The 19,507-nt window shown below is 46.1% G+C and overlaps 1 protein-coding gene across 1 annotated transcript in view; it reads right to left on the reverse strand.

Moving 5' to 3' along the window:
* EFNB1 (ephrin B1) overlaps positions 1-678 on the reverse strand; it is a 123,996-nt gene extending 123,318 nt beyond the window's left edge. The window contains exon 1 of the mRNA XM_075007741.1: positions 78-678. Coding sequence (XP_074863842.1) covers positions 78-205 — 128 coding nt within the window. The 5' untranslated portion in view covers positions 206-678. The remainder of the gene's footprint in view (positions 1-77) is intronic.
* Between the last annotated feature and the right edge of the window lie 18,829 nt (positions 679-19,507).

A 19,507-nucleotide genomic window follows, 5' to 3' on the forward strand; every position in this document is an offset into this window, starting at 1 on the left:
CCTCGCCCGGGCCCCCGGCAAAGGGGCGAGGGAGCCGCCCGCGGCGGGGAGGGGGGACCCGAAGGGGCGGCACGTACTTGGGGTTGGACGAGCTCCAGGACACCGACTCCAGGTTCTTGGCCAGGGGCGCCGCGAGCCGGCACATAGCGAGCAGGACGCCCAGGAGCCACTTGCAGAGACTGGGGCGCCCCTCCGGCCGGGCCATCTTCCCCCTTGCCCGGGGGCGCCGGGGTCGGGGCGCCGCTAATCCGGTGGTGTAAATCCCGCCGGCCGCTGCCCTGGTTCCCAACCGCTTTCACGCTCCCATCCCCTAGGGCTGCAGTCCCCCGGCAGCCGGGCTCAGTCCGCCCGCATCCAGGGCTCCGTCCCGCGGGCTGCTCCCGCTGAGAAAGGCGCCCCTCTGCCGCACGCGCGAGTCCCTCTGCGCCGGGACCCCCCACGCCTCGCCGCGGATCAGCTCCTGGGGGTCCCCTGGGCTGGAGTCCAGCTGGGCGCGGCTCTCCCGGCTCCGCTCTTCGGCCCCGCCAGGCTCCAGGCGCCCATGCGCTCCCAGCTCCACACTGTAACTCCACGGGCGGCGCGGTCCGGTGCGGCTCAGCCCGTCCCGTCCAATCCAGCCTCAGCGGCGCGGCGCTGCGCGGCGCGTCCCCTCCAGCTGCCCAACTCGCACAGCGCCGCCGCCCGCCCCACCACGCGCTCTACTCCCCAGCGCAGGCACCAGCCCGGCCAACTCCATCTCCCCGACCAATAGCGAAGCGGGAGCGAGGGGCCTTCGCCTCTCACCCCGCCCCTCAGGCGGAGAAGGGCGGGGCGGTCCGGCCTGTTAAAGGGCGGTGGAGGGGCGCGGGGGGGCTGCCGGGTTCGGAGGCGCGCGTGTGTCCGGGCTGCGTAGAGGGGAGGGGGTGCGTGGCGGAGCCCATAGGGCCGTGCGGGGATGAGTCCGAGTCAAACACCCGCTGGAGGGTGGGGTCGTTCTGGCGGGGCGACCCAAGGCACCTGACAGGGCTGGGGGTGGGCGGCGGCGGCGGCAGCGGCGCTTTCCGAGGCCGTCTGATGCCCCCTTAGGCGCTGCCCAGTGCAAAGCCGAGTGTGTGGGGTCAATATTGAGGACCGCACCTAGCAGCCGCCCCAGCTCCCGGCTCCGCGCGGCTCACGTAGAGCCTGGCCCGGGGTGCTCGTCCTCTGGCCGGTTGCGGGGCTGCCCACTAGGGACTCCCCGTGGGCGGCCGGAGCGGGGGCCGAGCCCGGTCCGCGGAGGGCCGTGTCCCAGGTCCCCTTCCCTGACTGAGGCGCTGCCCTGGCTGAGCGCCCTTGCTCAGGAGGGGTTGCGCGCGCTGCTGCTGCTCTTCGCAAAGCCGGCGGGAGCAGAGCGCGCGGGGGGCCGCTCCGCGCTCACTTTTCCCCCGCCCCCCCACGTTGGAGCGACTCGGTTCCTTTCCTCAGCCCTGGACCCTCCCCCCGACTCCCGCGCTGCTCCGCACGCGAGGAGTGAAAGCGCCACGCGAGGCTGAGCCCTCCGCAAACTGCGGCTCGAGCAGCCGACGCAGCTTTATTTTTAGCTTGACCTAGTAACGTGTCCACCATAACCTGGTTCGAAGCGGAAACAACTAGCGGCCGCTCCGCGCGCGGCGTGTCACTCGATTCTAGCAGGGCGATCCCGATTAAATAATCCGGCATGATGCCAATGGGGGGGGAGGGGTCCCTCCTGTGTATCGGATGATCTGTGGGTCTACCTCAGCCTGGGTCGCTCTTGCTTCCGCCATTCCAGCCGGTGGCTGTTTTTACGAAGGGGTTGGGTCTGCCAAGCGTTGCAATTGTTTGGTTTTCCGTTGGCTGGGATTGTCTGTGGCTTTGGGGTGGTATTGGAATGGCTTCAAGGGCGTTATAGAACTCCGAACCGTGGGATTTGGATTTGGGTTTGGATTTTATAATTTTTTTTTAAAAAAAAAAAAAAGATTTTGGTAATATGTTGTCTTCATCAGTTACTCTTGTACAACTTTGATCTGTATCTTTGTTTCAATACCAATAATACTGCCCTAGGGTTCCTGAGTTACGTTTTTCTTTGCTAAATTACGGGGGCATGGCAGCTACAGTATTCAAATATGGACCAATATCTCCCCCTGCTGGTTAATGACTTGCGCTCCTTGCTTGAAATGGCTTACCTAAGATTTTAATTATCCCTATAAATTGTTAGAAATGAACAGTCCCTTCCAAAAGACAATTCTTTCATTCTCCTTTCCAGCCATAGTCTGAGACTCCTTAGTGAGTCTGTAAGGATTGCTGCAAGCTCAGCTAGCTTTTCCTCCTGTTGCTGCAGCGGTCCTGTGCCTGAAGAGATGAGCAGCTGTCACTACTAAATCAAACTCTTGGGCTAGAGACAGTCCTCCAGGCATTTTCTCCATTAGATATTCTTCTACTCTAGAGGCCTCCATTTTCTACACTTTAGACAAAGGGGAGGGTCCCTTGAGAGGGAGAAGTAAGAGGGAGTGTTCATTCCCTCACTTTCTCCCTTCCTTCTGAAAATGCTTCAAGCAAAGTTCTCAAGTTTGTCTTCTGTTTCACATCAGCCTAAGATACAGATAATGTGAAAGAGAGAACACTTCAACCTGATTTTGTTGAAGCAACAGCAGACTGGTGCAACCACTTCTTTTTGGTGTTTAGGTAAATGATAAAAATGGATAACATTCAAGCCAAAACTATAGCCTCCTATAAGCATGACATTTAACAAAACTGGAAGTAAGCTAGTTTGAGATCCTATGGTTTTTGCACTCTGGGAGATAAAACACTAATATGATGAAGCTCTCCAGAGATTTCCCTGAAGACATAAGGATACAACAGTGTCTTGTATTACCTACTCCCTGGCTAGCTAAAGTAGCTTTGGTAGGCACTTAAGGACAAGATAGAATCTGGAACACAAAATGGTAGAGTTGGGTTAGACTAATGAGAGTCCTCTTAATATTTTTGACATCTTAATTAAGAAAGAAAGATGCTGGGGGGAGGAAGTTATTTTCTCTTTAGGTGGGAGGATTTATAACTTACTACACTGAATTATATTTCTACAAAAGTAATTATTCTAAGTAAATTGGCTTGGGAATAGAAAATTCCATTATAGCTTTAGTAACTTGTCTGCCATTATTTTTTCCCCTTCAGAAAATTAAACACAGCATCCAGAACAGAGACATATTTACAAGACATTTTATCAGGCATGTCACAACAAACTTAATAACCACTTAGAACTTTGTACCAGGAAGTAGTTTATTTTCAACAGGTACAAGTTGCCTGTCTTTTTCATTCTTTCCATTTGTCTATCCAGTTTCTAAGCAATTGGGAAGTAAACTAACAATTTGCATTTTCCTGGCCTGTATGAAGTGCCTTTAGAAATTGGCAATTTTACCAAGTATTCCTGACCAACAATCTCTGCATATGACAACACACAATTGGTTGCCATGGAGATGACCAGAGTTATAGGATGATACCTCAGGTAGGAAATGAGCAGGTGAATTCCTATAAACATCCTTTGTAAAGAAAGGTTAACAATAGAAAGACTATGGATCCAACAGAAACAGAATAATTTCTAAAGAAAGTAGTTCAACATTACATAAAAGTTACGCTGAAAAAGTCAATGTCTAGAAATGCAAAAGTTAGGATTTCAGCGGCAATGATAGGAACATCTGAAGTGCTGTATCTCTTGTGGATGGCTCTTGACACTGCAGTTATTATACACAGTAAGGTATGATGCCACACAAACAAAAACAACTAGTACATACATCTTTGCAATTTAGCTGAGTTAGCACTGTCATGGGTGTTTTAACTTTGGCATTTCCTGAGTTTGATTTTTAACACTACAAATTTAAATCTTAATGATGTATCAATAATTTTTGTCTATCATTTTAGGTTTTGTCTTTTAAAGGGAAAGGCTAGTTTGTGCCTCCCAACAGTTTTTGAACTGTGCAGTCTTCTACCCAGGCACATTTACTATTTCCATCTCAAACCATGCAGCTGTAGAACTTACCAGCATAATCACCCTTGGCAGCCCATGTGTTCCTCTGGATCCACTTTTTCTTCTTGTTTGTCAAAAAAAAAGTCAGGATGGCCAAGACAGGTTGGAATGGGGGAGCTAGGGAGATTTTAAGGGCCCATCTTTGAAGTTCCAATTTGGTGGCTTCAGATGATCAGTGTAAGTGCAATAAAAAGATAAAACGAGAAGCCAGGTGACATGTTTAGCACTTACACTTTCAATTTTCCTCATTAACCAACAGTGGAAACCAACTTACTGCAGATGGCAAAGCGCAACATCATGGTAACTTGTGGCTCATGATCACCTGTTAAGACCAACAGCTAGACTTCATATATTTTTCCAGGATAGCAAGAGATCAGAGGCTCATGGTGTGATGGAACATGCCCTCCCACCTATCCAAGGGATTCATGTGCCACACATCAGCACAGACCATTCTTTTAAGATTTCATGCCAAGAACACAGATGCAACACAGACATGGGGTGCAAATGTGTATACATAGAACACAGCTACAGAATCATATGTAAGAGGTATCCTCATGCTTCACAGATGCAAACACGTGAATGGAATACAGACAAAAACACAAGCATGCAGCATGTCCACAGAATAGGGGGATGTTAGCTACAAAAGAAACAATGCAGAATATGGCCTGATCTCAGCTGCTTTGGCAGAAAAGGGTGGGTCTTCTTGCCTTTGAAGTTTTGAGAAGAGACAGCTGGTTTATACATTAAACTAGTCACTGAAAACCTGTGTTGTTGCATGGCTGCAGCAAATGGACCAAGTAACCCACCATCTGTGGATCCACAATCTCTGACATATTTAAATTAAATCATTGTATGAAAATTAGCTGCTGAGTCTGGGTGATGATTGGTAGTTACCTCTGATATCATGTGACATGACATGGAGACATTCCTTGCTGATATATGGATGTAATTCATAAAGTAACAAACCTCAGATTGCAGGAATAACCAAGCTTGGTAATATTCTGAAGAAAAAACTCTCAACCAGGATGGTAGTTGTTTCAGTTGATTCTTACGGACACAACAAATACTCACTAGGCTTCATTGTGGCACACAGTGACAATTCTGGCATCATATATAAAATCAGTGACTAAGGGGGTTTTTTTGCAGAGGGCAGAGGGTAGTGGGAGGAGTCTCAGCTCCTCAGAAAGTCTGTAAAACAGAACTTTGCCCTTTGAGGGTATAGAAATCTGAGGAGTCTCTCTAATTCAGCCTGAGGATTTTCTGTAGCACGTATTCAGACCCTTTTTCTACAGCCAGAGGGTAGTTATATGGGCAGATAGAGCTGTCACTTTATTGCCATGTTTCTCAGGATGTTTGTATTTAGGACCTGCCCCATGTCCCATGCTATATGTACAATAGCCCTGACCTGTTCCTTCCCTTTTAATCTAATCAAAAACCACACTGCTATTCCTGGGTACAGAGTGGGGGAGTTCACTCCCAAATGCCTTTCTATTATTCCTTTAATCAATGTTTTACTTCATTCCAAAGGGACAGGGAAGGAGGCAACTCCCTTACACACTTCAGTAGGCTCCAGTATAGCTTGCAACATACCTCTGCCCTCCTGTAACTTACCTCTTCATCTCCCCCAGCATTCTATGGCCCTCTTTTCCCAAAATGAATAATCACATCCCCATCAAACAATGATCTGCATCAGGAAATGTATGCCACAGTTGCTTCATATTTAAATTACATGAAATGTTTTATACAAAGGGAGTAATGTGATAAAACTGAACAAAAGAAAATTTAGGGTGACTACCAGGTAAATTGCTTAACTAGGATCTAAGAGACTGTTCTGGTAAGGCTATGATCTGAAAAAGTGGGTCTGTCCCATGAAAGCTCATCACCTAATACATTATTTTGTTAGTCTTTAAAGTGCTACTTGGCTGCTTTTTCATTTTGATAGAATACAGACTGCCATGGCTATCTCTGTCACTAATAGACTGTGGAATAGTTTCCCCAGGGAAGTGGAGAAAGACCCATTCCCTGAGAGTTATTTAAAGCTCACATCGGCACAACACTTCAGGAAAGAAACCTGAGCTGGTCCCAAAACTAGTTGGGACATACTAGGTTTTTTTCCCATTTCCTTTGTCTGTGATGAAATGGGTAGGACCTAACATACTTGAATCCTTCTAAGGATAATTCATGCAGTACATTTGATCCCATGTCACCTTTCATTTAATGGTGTAAAGACAGGAATCACAGCACACACATCTAAAATAGAGGTTATCCAAAAGGGACTTGGCATGCCATGTATAATGGGGACAGAAAGTGGATTTAGGCCAATACACTTTATAAACCCCACTGTCTTTCAGAAAATATCATGGGATCTTTAACATTCCTAGACCTAAGTCTGGTAGGGATTCAGACTACCTACATACTTGCTGAATGAGTATAGTCAGCCAAAAAGGTGGCAGAAAACCAATAACCCAAATCCCTCTTACCATAACTTACACTTTCTGGAATTCAGACTTCTTGAGACTTACTGAGACCCTATCCAGGGTAAGCTGGATGTCAAAGATTATGTAATTTATACACCAGTAAACTGGAAGAAGATATAAATAAAAATGGCCCATATTCTAAGTTAATATCCACTTTTTTCCTGGCTCCTTGCCATGTAAGTTATTCAATTACACATTGATAGAGTAGGTGTAGATAGCTTTAAGGGAGTTTACCACACCCCACCTTATTCATCATCTCTGAATTTGGCCCAGAGACTCCAACCACAGGAGAAAACTTTCTGGGTCATCTGCTGAGTGAAGGGGTGAAAATAACACTGATAGCTGGAGTGAGTAGTCATATGCTACTTAAATCACAAAAGTAAGGAACAGAAGGGGTACCAAGTGCAGCAGCAATTAGAGGGTATTAGATTCAAGGCACATTTTATGAAACTAGCGACTAGTGCTCAAAAGGCGGAAGTATCAAACTCCATAAGCACTTTTCAGAAACAGGATGACTAAGGCACAGCTAGCTGCAATTCTATAGAAAAAGAAGAATGCAAGAAACAAGAATCGAAAACATCACAAGGGGCCAATCATTGCTCTGAGGTTTAAAAAGTCCATATCAGAGAAAGCAAATGAGAGGATGACCAAACAAGAGTGTAGGTGATTAGTTTCCAGAGGATAAATAAGGACAGCATGAAAACAAGATCAGTGAATAATGCAAAGGGATTAAGGAGTCTAGAGCAATGGGTCTGATCTGTCTTGCGGACCTCAAGTTTCACGTCACTTAAAAACTATTTGCTTACAAAATCAGACATACAAAGTCACAGCTTCCTATCAGTGAAAAATTGCTTATTTTCTCATTTTTACCTTATAATATAATTATAAAATAAAATTATGGGAATATAGATATTGCTTATATGTCAGTATATGGGTCATAGAGCAATACAAACAACTCATTGTCTGTCTGGAATTTTAGTTTGCACTGACTTTGCTAGTGCTTTTTATATACCTTGATGTAAAAGGAGGCAAATATCCAATGTACTCCCTGGAAGATACCACAGGGTGCCTCGTTTCCCTCATCAAGAACCTCTGCTCTCAGCCCATGGTTCAGGTAATCATTCTGGACATGATGAAGTTCATCCATATATCATTTGCAGCACATGATGGCTTGTGTGAGAATTGAACGTGTGCTTAAATTCTGTCCCGAATAAAGGCGCTTTCTTGCATCAGGACCTAAGTGATGCTTTAGCCAATATATTAGGGGAAGAGTACTAAACTACATCTACCCTAGAGAGTTTTGTAGACAAAACCACAGTTTTGTCTACAAAAGTCGCAGAGCATCCACACTAAAAATGCGTTCCGTTGGCATACTGTCGACTGAACTTGGCACTTTTGTCGACAGCCTTCTGCCTCTCCTTGATATAGCAGAACACCTTTCCTGACAGAATCTGTTGACAAAAAAAGTCTTGAGGATGCTCTGGAGGGCCCTCTGTCAATATATAGAACTTCCAGGCCACCGAGCAGCCGTTTGCTGTGCTTCAGGATGGCCATTTTTTGGATTTCAGAGGTGCCATCTTGTTCTGGGTGGGTCCTAATGCCTTCTTCATACCCTCATACATTCCTCTGAGATTACCAAAGTCAGCACAGGTCTGGATGCTGCTGCATAGCTGGAGCCAGTGGTTGTTGGCACAGCGCCTGGCTGTCTGCTGTACTGTTCTTCTGGCTGCTCTAAGTGCTTGCTGGGTGTGATGGGGTTCAAGGGTCCCCCTGCACTGCACCCCGTCCGCTGGCAGGAGTGACTTTCACTCAGCAGGTGCAACAGGAGGTTTATTAGGCAACAGATGCCCAGTTTCTTACAGAAGCGTCAGTACAGCAGTCAGAGATAGTCCTTCCAACCCGTCCTGGGGAGAAGACCCCGAGGGGTGCCCCTCTGGGGTGTAGCTTTCCCCCTCCTCAGGCTGGCTGCCTTCCAGCTCTCTCTTCCCCTAGCCTCTAACTGCCATCCCCCGATTCAAAAAACCAGCTCGGCTCCTCCCTCCTCTTTGTTCAGGGCAAAGGTGTTACCTGCCAGTTGTAGCCCCAGGGTCATCCTTAGCCACTGGGAGCTATTCTGCTTGTCTCTCACATCCGGCCTGAGTCTCACATTTGCATTCCCCCGACTCCATCACATCTCTCCCCGCTTCCAGACCGAACTGAGCGGGGTCACTTAGCCAGTGACCTGGGGAAGTTCAGGGCCCTCCCTGCGTGACAGAGCATCGGCTATGATGTTGTTGTTCCCCTTCACATGGACCACCTCCATGTCGTAGTCCTGCAGGAGCAGGCTCCACCGCAGGAGCTTGGTGTTGGCCCCTTTCATGTGATGCAGCCAGGTCAGGAGTGAGTGATCGGTGTACACGGTGAAACGCTGTCCAAACAGGTACGGCTGCAGCTTCCCCAGCGCCCACACCATGGCCAGACATTCCTTCTCTATGGCTGCGTAGTTCTGCTCCCGGGGCAGCAGCTTCTTATTCAGGTACACGATGGGGTGTTTCTCCCCCTTGTCATTCCCCTGCATTAGCACAGCCCCCAGCCCCACGTCTGAGGCATCGGTGAACACCAGGAAGGGTTTGTTGAAGTCTGGATTTGCCAGCACTTGGGCCCTGACCAGAGCCTCCTTCAGCGTGCAGACGGCCTCTTGGCGTCTCACCTCCGCCATGGCTCGCTCATGCTCCCGCTCTCGCTCTCTCTCCTCCCGCTGTCTCTCTTGTAGCTGGCGCTCATGTTCCCTCTGCCGTTCCTGGGCTTCCAGTTCCTTTAATCTCACCTCGAGCTCCAGCCATCACAGCTCTGCGGCGGGGGACTCTGCCTGCGATGGACCACCGCTAGCTGAGCGCGACCTGGTGGGCACCGTGTGTGTCTGACGGCGTCGAGCCCCCGCTCCTGTCGGAGAATCCGAAACGGTTCCCGAGGGTGACCGTCCACTTTCTGCCGGGACAGGGTCTGCACCCCCGGATCGGTCATTCTCTTCCAGCTGGGCAATCAGCTGGGCCTTGGTCGCCTTCCCCACGGTCAGGCCCCTCTCTCTGCACAGCCCCGCTAGCTCTGCCTTCAGGAGTCAGGTATAATCCATCTCCCCACCATCTCCCAGGGTATCCACTCACCAGCAGCATCTGCAGGAATTGCTCTGTTCCTCCTCTGGCCCTTGTGAGGCTCCTTCCTTCTCTTGCACTCAGTCAGCCACTGCTGGGAGCTCATCCATGGGTGCAGTGCATCCCACTTCTGACACCAGTGTGATGGGGTTCAGGGGTCCCCCTGCACTGCACCCCATCTGCTGGCAGGAGTGACTCTCACTCAGCAGGTACAACAGGAGGTTTATTAGGCAACAGATGCCCAGTTTCTTACAGAAGCGTCAGTACAGCAGTCAGAGATAGTCCTTCCAACCCATCCTGGGGAGAAGACCCCGAGGGGTGCCCCTCTGGGGTGTAGCTTTCCCCCTCCTCAGGCTGGCTGCCTTCCAGTTCTGTCTTCCCCTAGCCTCTAACTGCCGTCCCCTGATTCAAAAAACCAGCTCAGCTCCTCCCTCCTCCTTGTTCAGGGCAAAGGTGTTACCTGCCAGTTGTAGCCCCAGGGTCATCCTTAGCCACTGGGAGCTATTCTGCTTGTCTCTCACATCCAGCCTGAGTCTTGCATTTGCACTCCCCCCACTCCATCGCACTGGGTACTCTGGCTCGGTGAGCGTTTGTACTCCAGGAGTGCAGCGCACTTCTTTTCAATGACTGGAATCATCTCATCGGAGTTAGCTTCGAACCAGTCATTCATGTTTCTAGCTCTTCTTCCAAACACCAACAAGGCCGTGTTGTAAACTGTATCCCTCAGATGTTGCCATTTGGATGTCACATCGGCGCCCCCAGGGGCACTGCGCAGATTTTCCTGGAGGGTTTCTCTGAACTTTTCAGCTTTCTCCGAGTTTGCCTTCTTTCTGGCGTCAATGCGGGGCCTTCCAGCAGGTTTAGAGCAGTACAGCTTCTTGGGTCTCAGCTTGAGCTTGGAGCAAACCAGCGAGTGATCTGTATCACAGTCAGCACTATGATAGCTGCATGTCAGAAGGACGTTTTTGAGGTTATTACGCCTAGTGATGACCACGTCTAGTTGATGCCAGTGCTTCGAGCATGGGTGTCTCCACGACACTCTGTGCTGTGGCTTCGTTTGGAAGAATGTGTTTGTGATGCACAGATTGTGGTACGAGCACAGTTCAAGGAGACGCTGTCCATTGTCATTCATTTTTCCCACACCGAAGTGTCCTAAGCAGGAAGGCCATGAGGCCCAATCAGCTCCAACTCTTGCATTGAAGGCACCCAAGATGTACAGTTGTTCGCGAGCAGGTATTTGCGCTACAGCAGCACTAAGCACATCATAGAACTTGTCTTTTACTTCTGGTGTGGCGTACAGGGTTGGAGTATAAGCGCTGATCAGGTGGACGGGACCGGCGCAATTTTGAAGCGTGAAGTGAAGAAGTCTTTCTGATCCACCCATGACTAATTCCACCATTTGTAGAAGGGTGTTTGACAGCAGCAGATGGAGGCAGTGGTTACACAAGGGCCTTCAGAAGGGCGAGATGAGGATCAGACAGCTAGCAGAGGAGAAGCGAGCGCACAGAAAGCACACTAAGGACTTGCCAGACACCCACCACATCTGCAAGAGATGCAGCAAGGACTGTCATTCTCATGTGGGTCTTCATAGTCACAGTAGATGCTGTAAATGAAGTCCTCAATTGAAACTATAAAGGGCGCGATCCATAGTCTATGCAGACTGAAGGATGCCTACTACTACTACTATAGGCTGGCCATTCTGTCAAGGAAGCAGCCAGGCAGTCAACAGAACGGATCCACAGAGCAATCGGCTTTCATGTGTGGCTGCGATCTGTCGACAGAAGTTTTGTTGGAGGATATCTTCCGAAAGTAACTTCTGTCGTCATATCACAGCAGTATAGACATAGCCCTAGAGAGAAAGTATGTCATTAATGAGGTTTAAGCTAATTACTTGAAATGGTAACAGAGATGGAGCCATGTTAGTCTATATACTATCAAAGCAAAAAAGCAGTCAAGCAGCACTCTGAAGACTAACAAAATAATTTATTAGGTGAGCTTTTGTGGGACAGACCCACTTCTTCAGACCCTAGCCATACCAGAACGGACTCAATATTAAAGGCACAGAGAGTCTGTTCTGGTATGGCTATGGTCTGAAGAAGTGGGTCTGTCCCATGAAAGCTCACCTAATAAACTATTTTGTTAGTCTTTAAAGTGCTACTTTACTGCTTTTTTGTTCTTACTTGAAATGGGTGAGAGATGCTGAACACATTATCTTAATCTGTTTCCAGCAAGACAAAGTAAGTTTGAACAAGAAATTGGGGGAAGAATTTGTAAAAATAACTATCAGTAAAGAGGAAGTAAAACAATACTCAAAAAATCTGGTTGTATATGAATCAGATAATCTGAGTCATATGATTCTTAGGATGTGGGGGAATTAGCAAGTAAAACAACTGATCCTGGAAAGTGCTGAGCACTGCTGGCTTCTGTTGAAGAAAATGGGAACAGAGCATAGTGAGCATTTCGATTATTTTTGAAAAGTTATGGAGAAGGAAAATGCCAGAAGACTGAAGAAATAGCGTGAATGATCTTCAAAAAAGAAAGCAGAGTGATCCTGACAGTTGGTGTTCTACACATGTAATTTCTATTACTAATAAAATGACAGAACAATTATAAACAAAAAGCACCATAATATTCAGAGATTAACAAAATCATAAGCTATGGCAGTATAGGTTTACAAATAGTTGGCCCTGCCAGATACATTTTGTTTTTGTAAATATGACAAAATCCGTGGATGAGAAAAAGTGGTAGATGCAATTTGGATATTGCTATCAATATCCCATGAGACCATTCTCAAATTCAATGTAAATTGGCTTAAATATGAACAGTTGGAGGCTGAATGAAGGATAAATGGAAATATATCACATTATGGGTAGTGACTCCTGGTGAGGCCTTTAGAGTATTTGATAGGCTATTACAAGTGTCACTATTTGACATTTTACTTAATGATCTGGCAGAGGATATAAAAGGTTTGTTAATTATATTTACAGAGGGTATTAAGATGTTAGGAGCTGCAAATATTAGCTAGGTCGGGGGAAATGTAAAGACCCCAAGAGAGGTTAGAAACGTGTAGAAAATAAAATGATCCTACTAGAAAAAAATATATAAGTTAACCTACCCCAGAGAAAAGTGATTTAAAATAAACATCTAGTACAGAGTAAGAGCAAGACAGCTTTAGGAATGGTCAGCAAACTAGAAAAGAGGTTCAATATGACAAGGCAACAAAAAGGTCAATATAATTTGGGCTTCATATACAGTCATCGCAGTTCAGAACAGTACCAAGTCCTCCTTTATGCCTTTATGTGAATCCATCTGGAATATTGTGTTTACTTCTGGGCTCCTCATTATTAATAAGATACTGATAAACTGAAAGAAAAAAGACACGTACAAATGAACCGTGGCATCAGAATTTGTAGGGAAACATTTACAAAATTAGATCTATCCTGCTTAATTAAGCAATAACAAAGAGAAATGGTGATGGAGTACAAACACCTGAAAGGTTTTCATGCAAAGGATCTGAATTCTTGAGGATTCTCCAAGGGCATACAGGCTAGAGGAATGGGATGATGTTTTCCTCCAGAGAAAATGAAGTTTGAGTCCCAGCGTCAGCATCAGTTTCCCAATAGTGAGTTGTGTACTCAGATGATTGACTAGGTGGTGTAGCCAGGTTTTTTGCCATCTCTAAATTCAAGGAAAATCTCCATGCAGAGATGACAAGACCTTAGGTGTAAGGACACATTTGAAAGACACTCACATACACACATGTTCACTTGTGTGGAACATGGATTCTTTAAGAGCTTACTCAGCCCTTTCAGGATTTGAATCTAAAGCTTCACAGAACCTATGTATGTTTCAAATATGCAGTACCAAGACACATGTAATATTTTTTCCTCAGAAGAAGAAAGAATGGGACTACCATTTCCACTTTTCCATCCCTCCCTGGGGCTCTACTTTGCAACCTTCCTTTCGGAAAAGGAGAGCTGAATGCAGATTCCTCAAACCTGTGCATGGACTTAGGAGTGCCTGCAAGAAGGGAACAGAGATTACTGCAGTTCTTCCCATTGTAATGTGTGAGTAAGTATGTGTCCTTCCTCCACTACTGGCCCAGTGCGTGAGGCAAGATCTCATACCCCCGTGTAGGATTGAGGATACAGTATACCTTAATACATGTAAAATTGATTGTCACATTATATTCAAATCACTACTTAACATTCTCCAAGCAGTTTCTATTTGTCTCAGTTTTCACCTATATACACAGAAGATTCTCCACAGACTATATTACTTTTCCATATGGGCCTCAGCCCAGGGGGCTGAGTGTAATAGTATGAAAGGCCCACAAGAAGATGGAAAGAAAGTACATGTTAGCACAACTAGCACAAAAGAATAAACTGACACCCTGAATCACTGCCCAGCAGCATCCCCTTTTGTGGGGCTGGTAATTGCTGACATTTAGCATCATTGAAAATAACTTAGTTAGTGTTTATTTTGATGGCTGGGTAGGTCTGTGATGATATGTTTGGAAGTGGGTAGGGGGAATGGGACAGATGAGGCAGGGCAAAGGGAAGCAAAGAAGATTTTTTGATTTGCTGCCCAGAACCACAAAAATGCCTTTTAAAAAATCACTCCCCTGCCTGGACAAACACACGGAGAGAAAAGAAGACGTACAGGAAGGAAGAGACAGATGGATAATCAGAGGAAAGGAGAAAGAAGCAAGACAAGGGAAGGAGACACAGACACACAGTTAATTGCATGTTTTACTGTCTCTTTGATTTTAATGTATTTACAATGCTTAATGCTAACACCCCAATGGGAAGCTCAAGAGATAATTGTATTTACCCTCTATTTTTTATCAAATGATCTGTCTGTCTAGCCTCCAGCCAGTCGTTTAGTTAGCTGTATATACTGGTCTGAACTAGAGGAGACATTAAACCAGACCCCTTCCTGCCTGTTCCTGGGTGTGGTTCAGGTGAAAGTTAAACAGCCCCAGGTCTTTACAGAAAGAGTATGGGACACCCCCATGTCCTCAGATTGGGTGTCCCCAGATACAATTCTGTGTCAATGAAAAGCCAAAGCTGCCTATAACCATGTGTCACTCCTCCAAACCACTGATACTTCATTGATCTGACTAGGTGCCTAACTTTTCACTCTATGTATGGCCAATCTGTGAGAAGCAGCTGGTAATATCAAGGGCAGTATGTGTGCACATAAGTAAAAGGCAAGAGAGTTGTAACGTGCTATCTGGAGTAGAGCACAGAGAAGCAACTGCATTTCCCCCTACAGCCACAGCCTGAAGGATTAGCACCAATTTTGTTAGAACAGTTTGAATACAGAAGAAACTAGAAAGAACCAACTTTGATTCTTGTCTAAGATGCATTTTCTTTGGGCTGCCTGATTCTTTTCACGTATTAATTTTATTTTGTTGGTCTATTTACTTGTCCAGCTCTAACGAGCTTGCTGGAGCATTTCTGTAATCAAACTAGATGGATTCTGGGAGTGCTCAGGAGGCTATGACTCACCCAGAGAGAAGAGGGAAATTGAGGACAGAGATGTTCTTTGTTTTTTTTTTTTCAAATGAAGAAAAGATTTTGATTGGCTGTTGAGGGTTCTGTTGTGCATGTATCTGATAGACTCCCAAATTTCTCAGGATCAGAGCTTAGCCAATTGATACAAAAACATTTGAAGTTCAGTTACATTTTCTATTGCCAAGGGCTCAGTGTGATACCACGTCACTAGGTGCCTAACAAGCGTCTTCGTCAGGTTCTACCTTACTTAATATTCACACAAGAGCTAGACCACTGCTAGTATTTATACACGAGAATGTCACAGTTATGGTGTTGTCCCAATAATGCTCCTGATTTCTGAGCTTCCCTACCTACATCTTCCCCTCTTCCTCTGGGTCTCTTTTTCTTGTTGACACCTTCCCTTTGCTACCCACTGCTGTTCCATGGTGAAGTGGCAGGTTCCTCCCTCTGCCCGTGTCTTCCTATGAACCACATAACTCACTGCCACGTGGTGGATTGGTGACATTATTGGAAGTGAGATCAGTTCATGTCCTGTCTATTTCTCCTCCATTTGTTCCTTTTCATGTCCTTTGCACTGTGCTCTCCTATTAAGTGGAATTATCCCGCTGTCAGTTGAATGAGTAAAACAAATGGACACACGTATAGGCTACATCTACACAGTATGCTGCTGCTGGTGGGGTCATGCAAATGCAGGCACTCAACAATGCAAATGAGGTGCTAATTTATAAATCGCACTCCTCATTTGCATAATCTTGCATCATCGCTTTCCCAGCAGAGGCTTCTGTCACCACAAAACAAGCTGTGTAGATGGGATTCTGTTGACCAAAACCCTGACTTGACATGAGCAGATTGTTGTAAGTACTTATCGGCATTTTCCATTCTAAGCCACACAACTTGCTTTGATTAACTATAAGTTCCATGGCATTGTTTCCTCTTGGTGACGCTCAGCATAACTCTTAGTAACAGTTTTCAGCATGAACGCTAACTTTTACAAGGTCAAAGGCTCGTTCCTTGAATATCACTTAATGTACACTTAAAATTTGATGTTTTTCTCATTCACTTTTGTCAAAAAAGCCTCCTCTTGGATATTTGTGGGAAGCTGAAATAAAGGCAGTTTTTAGGTGTGTGTATATATACATTCACGGACATTCTTCTGAGAACTTGCCTGTCAATGTGAAACAGCCAAGACAGGAAATCCAAATCTGTGAGGTAATCAGAGCTTGTTATCTGAGAAGAATTTACCTGGAATATCTCTCTTCATTTCCTCTCTATTACTAGCCCAAGATCATGTCTTTTTTAAGTCACCCTATTTATTGGTATTGTTTTTTCCTCACATCAAATGGCAAGACTTTGTCACAAATGAAGAGCTTTGGAGCTCTTTAATATATTGATAACTAAAAGAAATTAAGGAGATCAGCGAGTAGCACGTATTTTGACGGTACTTCCTGAAGCACATCCAGCTGCGATGTTCCCTTAAAGAAAGGTACAAATTGGTAGCGCATAACTCAAGTTTAAGGCAGTTGTCTGTATCAAATAACATCACGCAGCTTGTTCAGTGAGGAGATGTAGCTCTGTGGAACCCTTCTGCTGAAAGGATCTGAAACCTGCCACCAATTCATTGCCAGTTGAGATAACAGTGACCAAATGCATTCCCAAGTTGTATAATTCTGAGGTATTCCTAGTTGTTGTTGTTGTTGGAATGGTTGATCCTCATTGTCTTGGTCTTTCCCTTGTTAATGCTCAGTCCAGTCACTGAGGCAATTTTGTTCAGCGTTGCAACCTTTTCTTCCATGCTTTTCGTGTTGGTGTGAAAGGAGGGCAACATCATCAGCAAAATCAATGTCCTCTAGCTGTTTGAAAGTGTCCAATTGAAGGCCATCTGTTGTCCCGCTCATAATCCAGTCCATTGTGATCAAGAACAGGAAAGGTGACAATGCGCTAAAGGATTCTATCACACTGGGAGGGGATGACCTGGAAGACGTGGAGCAGTTCACCTCCTTGGAAAGTATTATGGGCAAAGATGGAGAAACAGACAAGGATATCAGTATCAGGATAGGGAAAGCAACAGTTGCATTCAAGACTCTTTTTCCCTTATAGAGTTCACAGATGAAATCTGCAAAGATGAAACTGCAAATGTTTAACCCAAATGTAAAGAGTGTGCTCTTGTGAGACCTGGTGTACTAAAAAGTCTTCAAATTACAAGTTACAGATATTCATAAACAGATGCCTGAGGTACATACCTCACATCAAATGGCAAGACTTTGTCACAAATGAGGAGCTTTGGAACAGAGCAGCATAAGAACTATTTGACATTCAAATCAAGAGAAGAAAATGGGGATGGCTAGGCCACACTCTCAGAAAACCATCATCCAGCATAGTCTGTCAAGCTCTCACATGGAACCTGCAAGGAAAACACAAAAGACAAATATCTTGGATAATGTGGAGAAGAACTACTGAAACTGAAGGACAAGAACTGGGATACTCCTGGCGTCAGCTACAAGTTTCGTCTCAAGACAGAGTGAAGTGGAGGAGACCTCTCAATGACCTATGCTCCACTCAGGGTACAAGGGTTTAGGTCAAGTAAGTCATTCCTAGAAGTAACCGAGCCAGAAGCACAAAAAGTTCATCAGAAGCAATATTGCCGTGCCCATGACTAAGCAGTCCCCCATCTCCACCAATAGAAGAAACATCGCTGTGCAATATAACAAACATGAAGTTGTTATTTTTACACAGCGACAACCTAGCATGTGGTCAGCTGCATCTCCAGCCCATCCTGCACTGAGAGAATCAGCAGGAGCTGCTCACTCAACTTCTCAAGGCATTCTCATTCTTCTCTCACTCTCTGTCTGGTTTGGTTGGCTGCCCCTTTGACCCTCCCCTTTCCCTCCCTCATCATTCACCAGGCACAATTCTTCTCATTTGCTTTACCTGAGTCCTGTTAGTCTTTTCTCCTTCCCTCAGGAGGTGCGGCTGCTGCCACAACACTTTCCTCAGACCCCTTCAGCTCTCTCCAGTTGTGACAGAACCTTTCAGGCCCACCATCAGCTGCCACAGAACCTTCCAGATGCCCCATCAACTGCCTTGGAACCTTCCAGATGCATCAACAAATACCACTGAACTTTCTAGATGTCCCACCAACTGCCACAGAACCTTCTCTTGTTAAAGGGGCATCACCTTACACACCGTTTGCAGTGCTGAAGAAAATACTGTAATGAGCTGGTATGTGTACATCCAGGCCCCCATGCTCTCCAATGCACGTCATCAGAACTGCTCACCTACGAGTCATGGGCCCTATATATCTAACAGTTAGAGGAGACTCTCCACAAGCCCAAACGGCAGGGATGGTGCCTTAGGGGCGTGAAGATACCAACTTTTTTTCCTGTTTATAGCTATGAAGGATCAAAGAGAGGGAGTGCAGGAGAGTAACAATCATGAAGTTTCTAGCTGGCCACACTGTAATGTACAGCTGTGATTTTCAAGCTGTGTGCTATGGCACACTGGTGTGCCATGAGAATTGTGCAAGTATTCCATGAAATTTCATCAATTTCCTCTTCCTCCTGCCCCCAACCCATGGTGACTTTTTGGAGAGCTGATGCAAGAAGAAATGCTGACCTACCAGGAGCCCATTTGTGTTGAAATGCTGCTTCCTGGCTTGCATGGGCTGGCAGGAAGCTTGCCCATACTCCTTGCTGTGGCAAGGGGGGAGGGAGGGAGAGTGGAAGACTGATGGAGCCAGGATACAGTTGAAATGCCATGTCCCAGCTCCAGTGGGCTGGCAGGAAGGGGAGCCTGCTTTCTGCATCCACCTTTCTGTAGGTGCCTATGCTACCCTATGAGTAATCAAACATTTCAGTGGTTACTTGATTACTCAACATCCCATTTGATCCGTGTTTAGCTTGTTTTATGCACTACTACACTGCAAACCTCTCTAGTAAGACTGTAACCATCGGAAATGTGAGCAAATTGGACATTTATGAGCAATCGATTCAGCTGAAAAAGAGTGGGTGTGCCATGGAATTGTCTCATTGAAGTGTGCTGTGTTACTGAAAAGGTGGGGAACCACTGGTGTAGAAAACAGATCTTTACCAAAAGTAAGCAAAGTGACCTTGAGAAAATGAGAAACCACCCAAGTGTATAACTAAGACTCCAACCTTTCCTGTAGATTCGATCTTTGTGTAACCCTTCTGTTAACGCCAGATGCCTGCCAGAAGGGCCAGGTTCAACTCTTGTGGGGTTTTCCTATCAAGGATACAACCAACCGGCTCGAGCCCCCACCCAGTGGCCTGGGACAATTTCACCCCCGTGCTGGGTGCCTGTAAGGCGGTTCTCCCCCCGCTCGCAAGCACAGAGTCTGAGATAGAAATGGCTTGTTTAATGACC

Source organism: Carettochelys insculpta, chromosome 13 (assembly GCF_033958435.1).
Source record: "Carettochelys insculpta isolate YL-2023 chromosome 13, ASM3395843v1, whole genome shotgun sequence".
Classification (NCBI taxonomy): Eukaryota; Metazoa; Chordata; order Testudines; family Carettochelyidae; genus Carettochelys; species Carettochelys insculpta.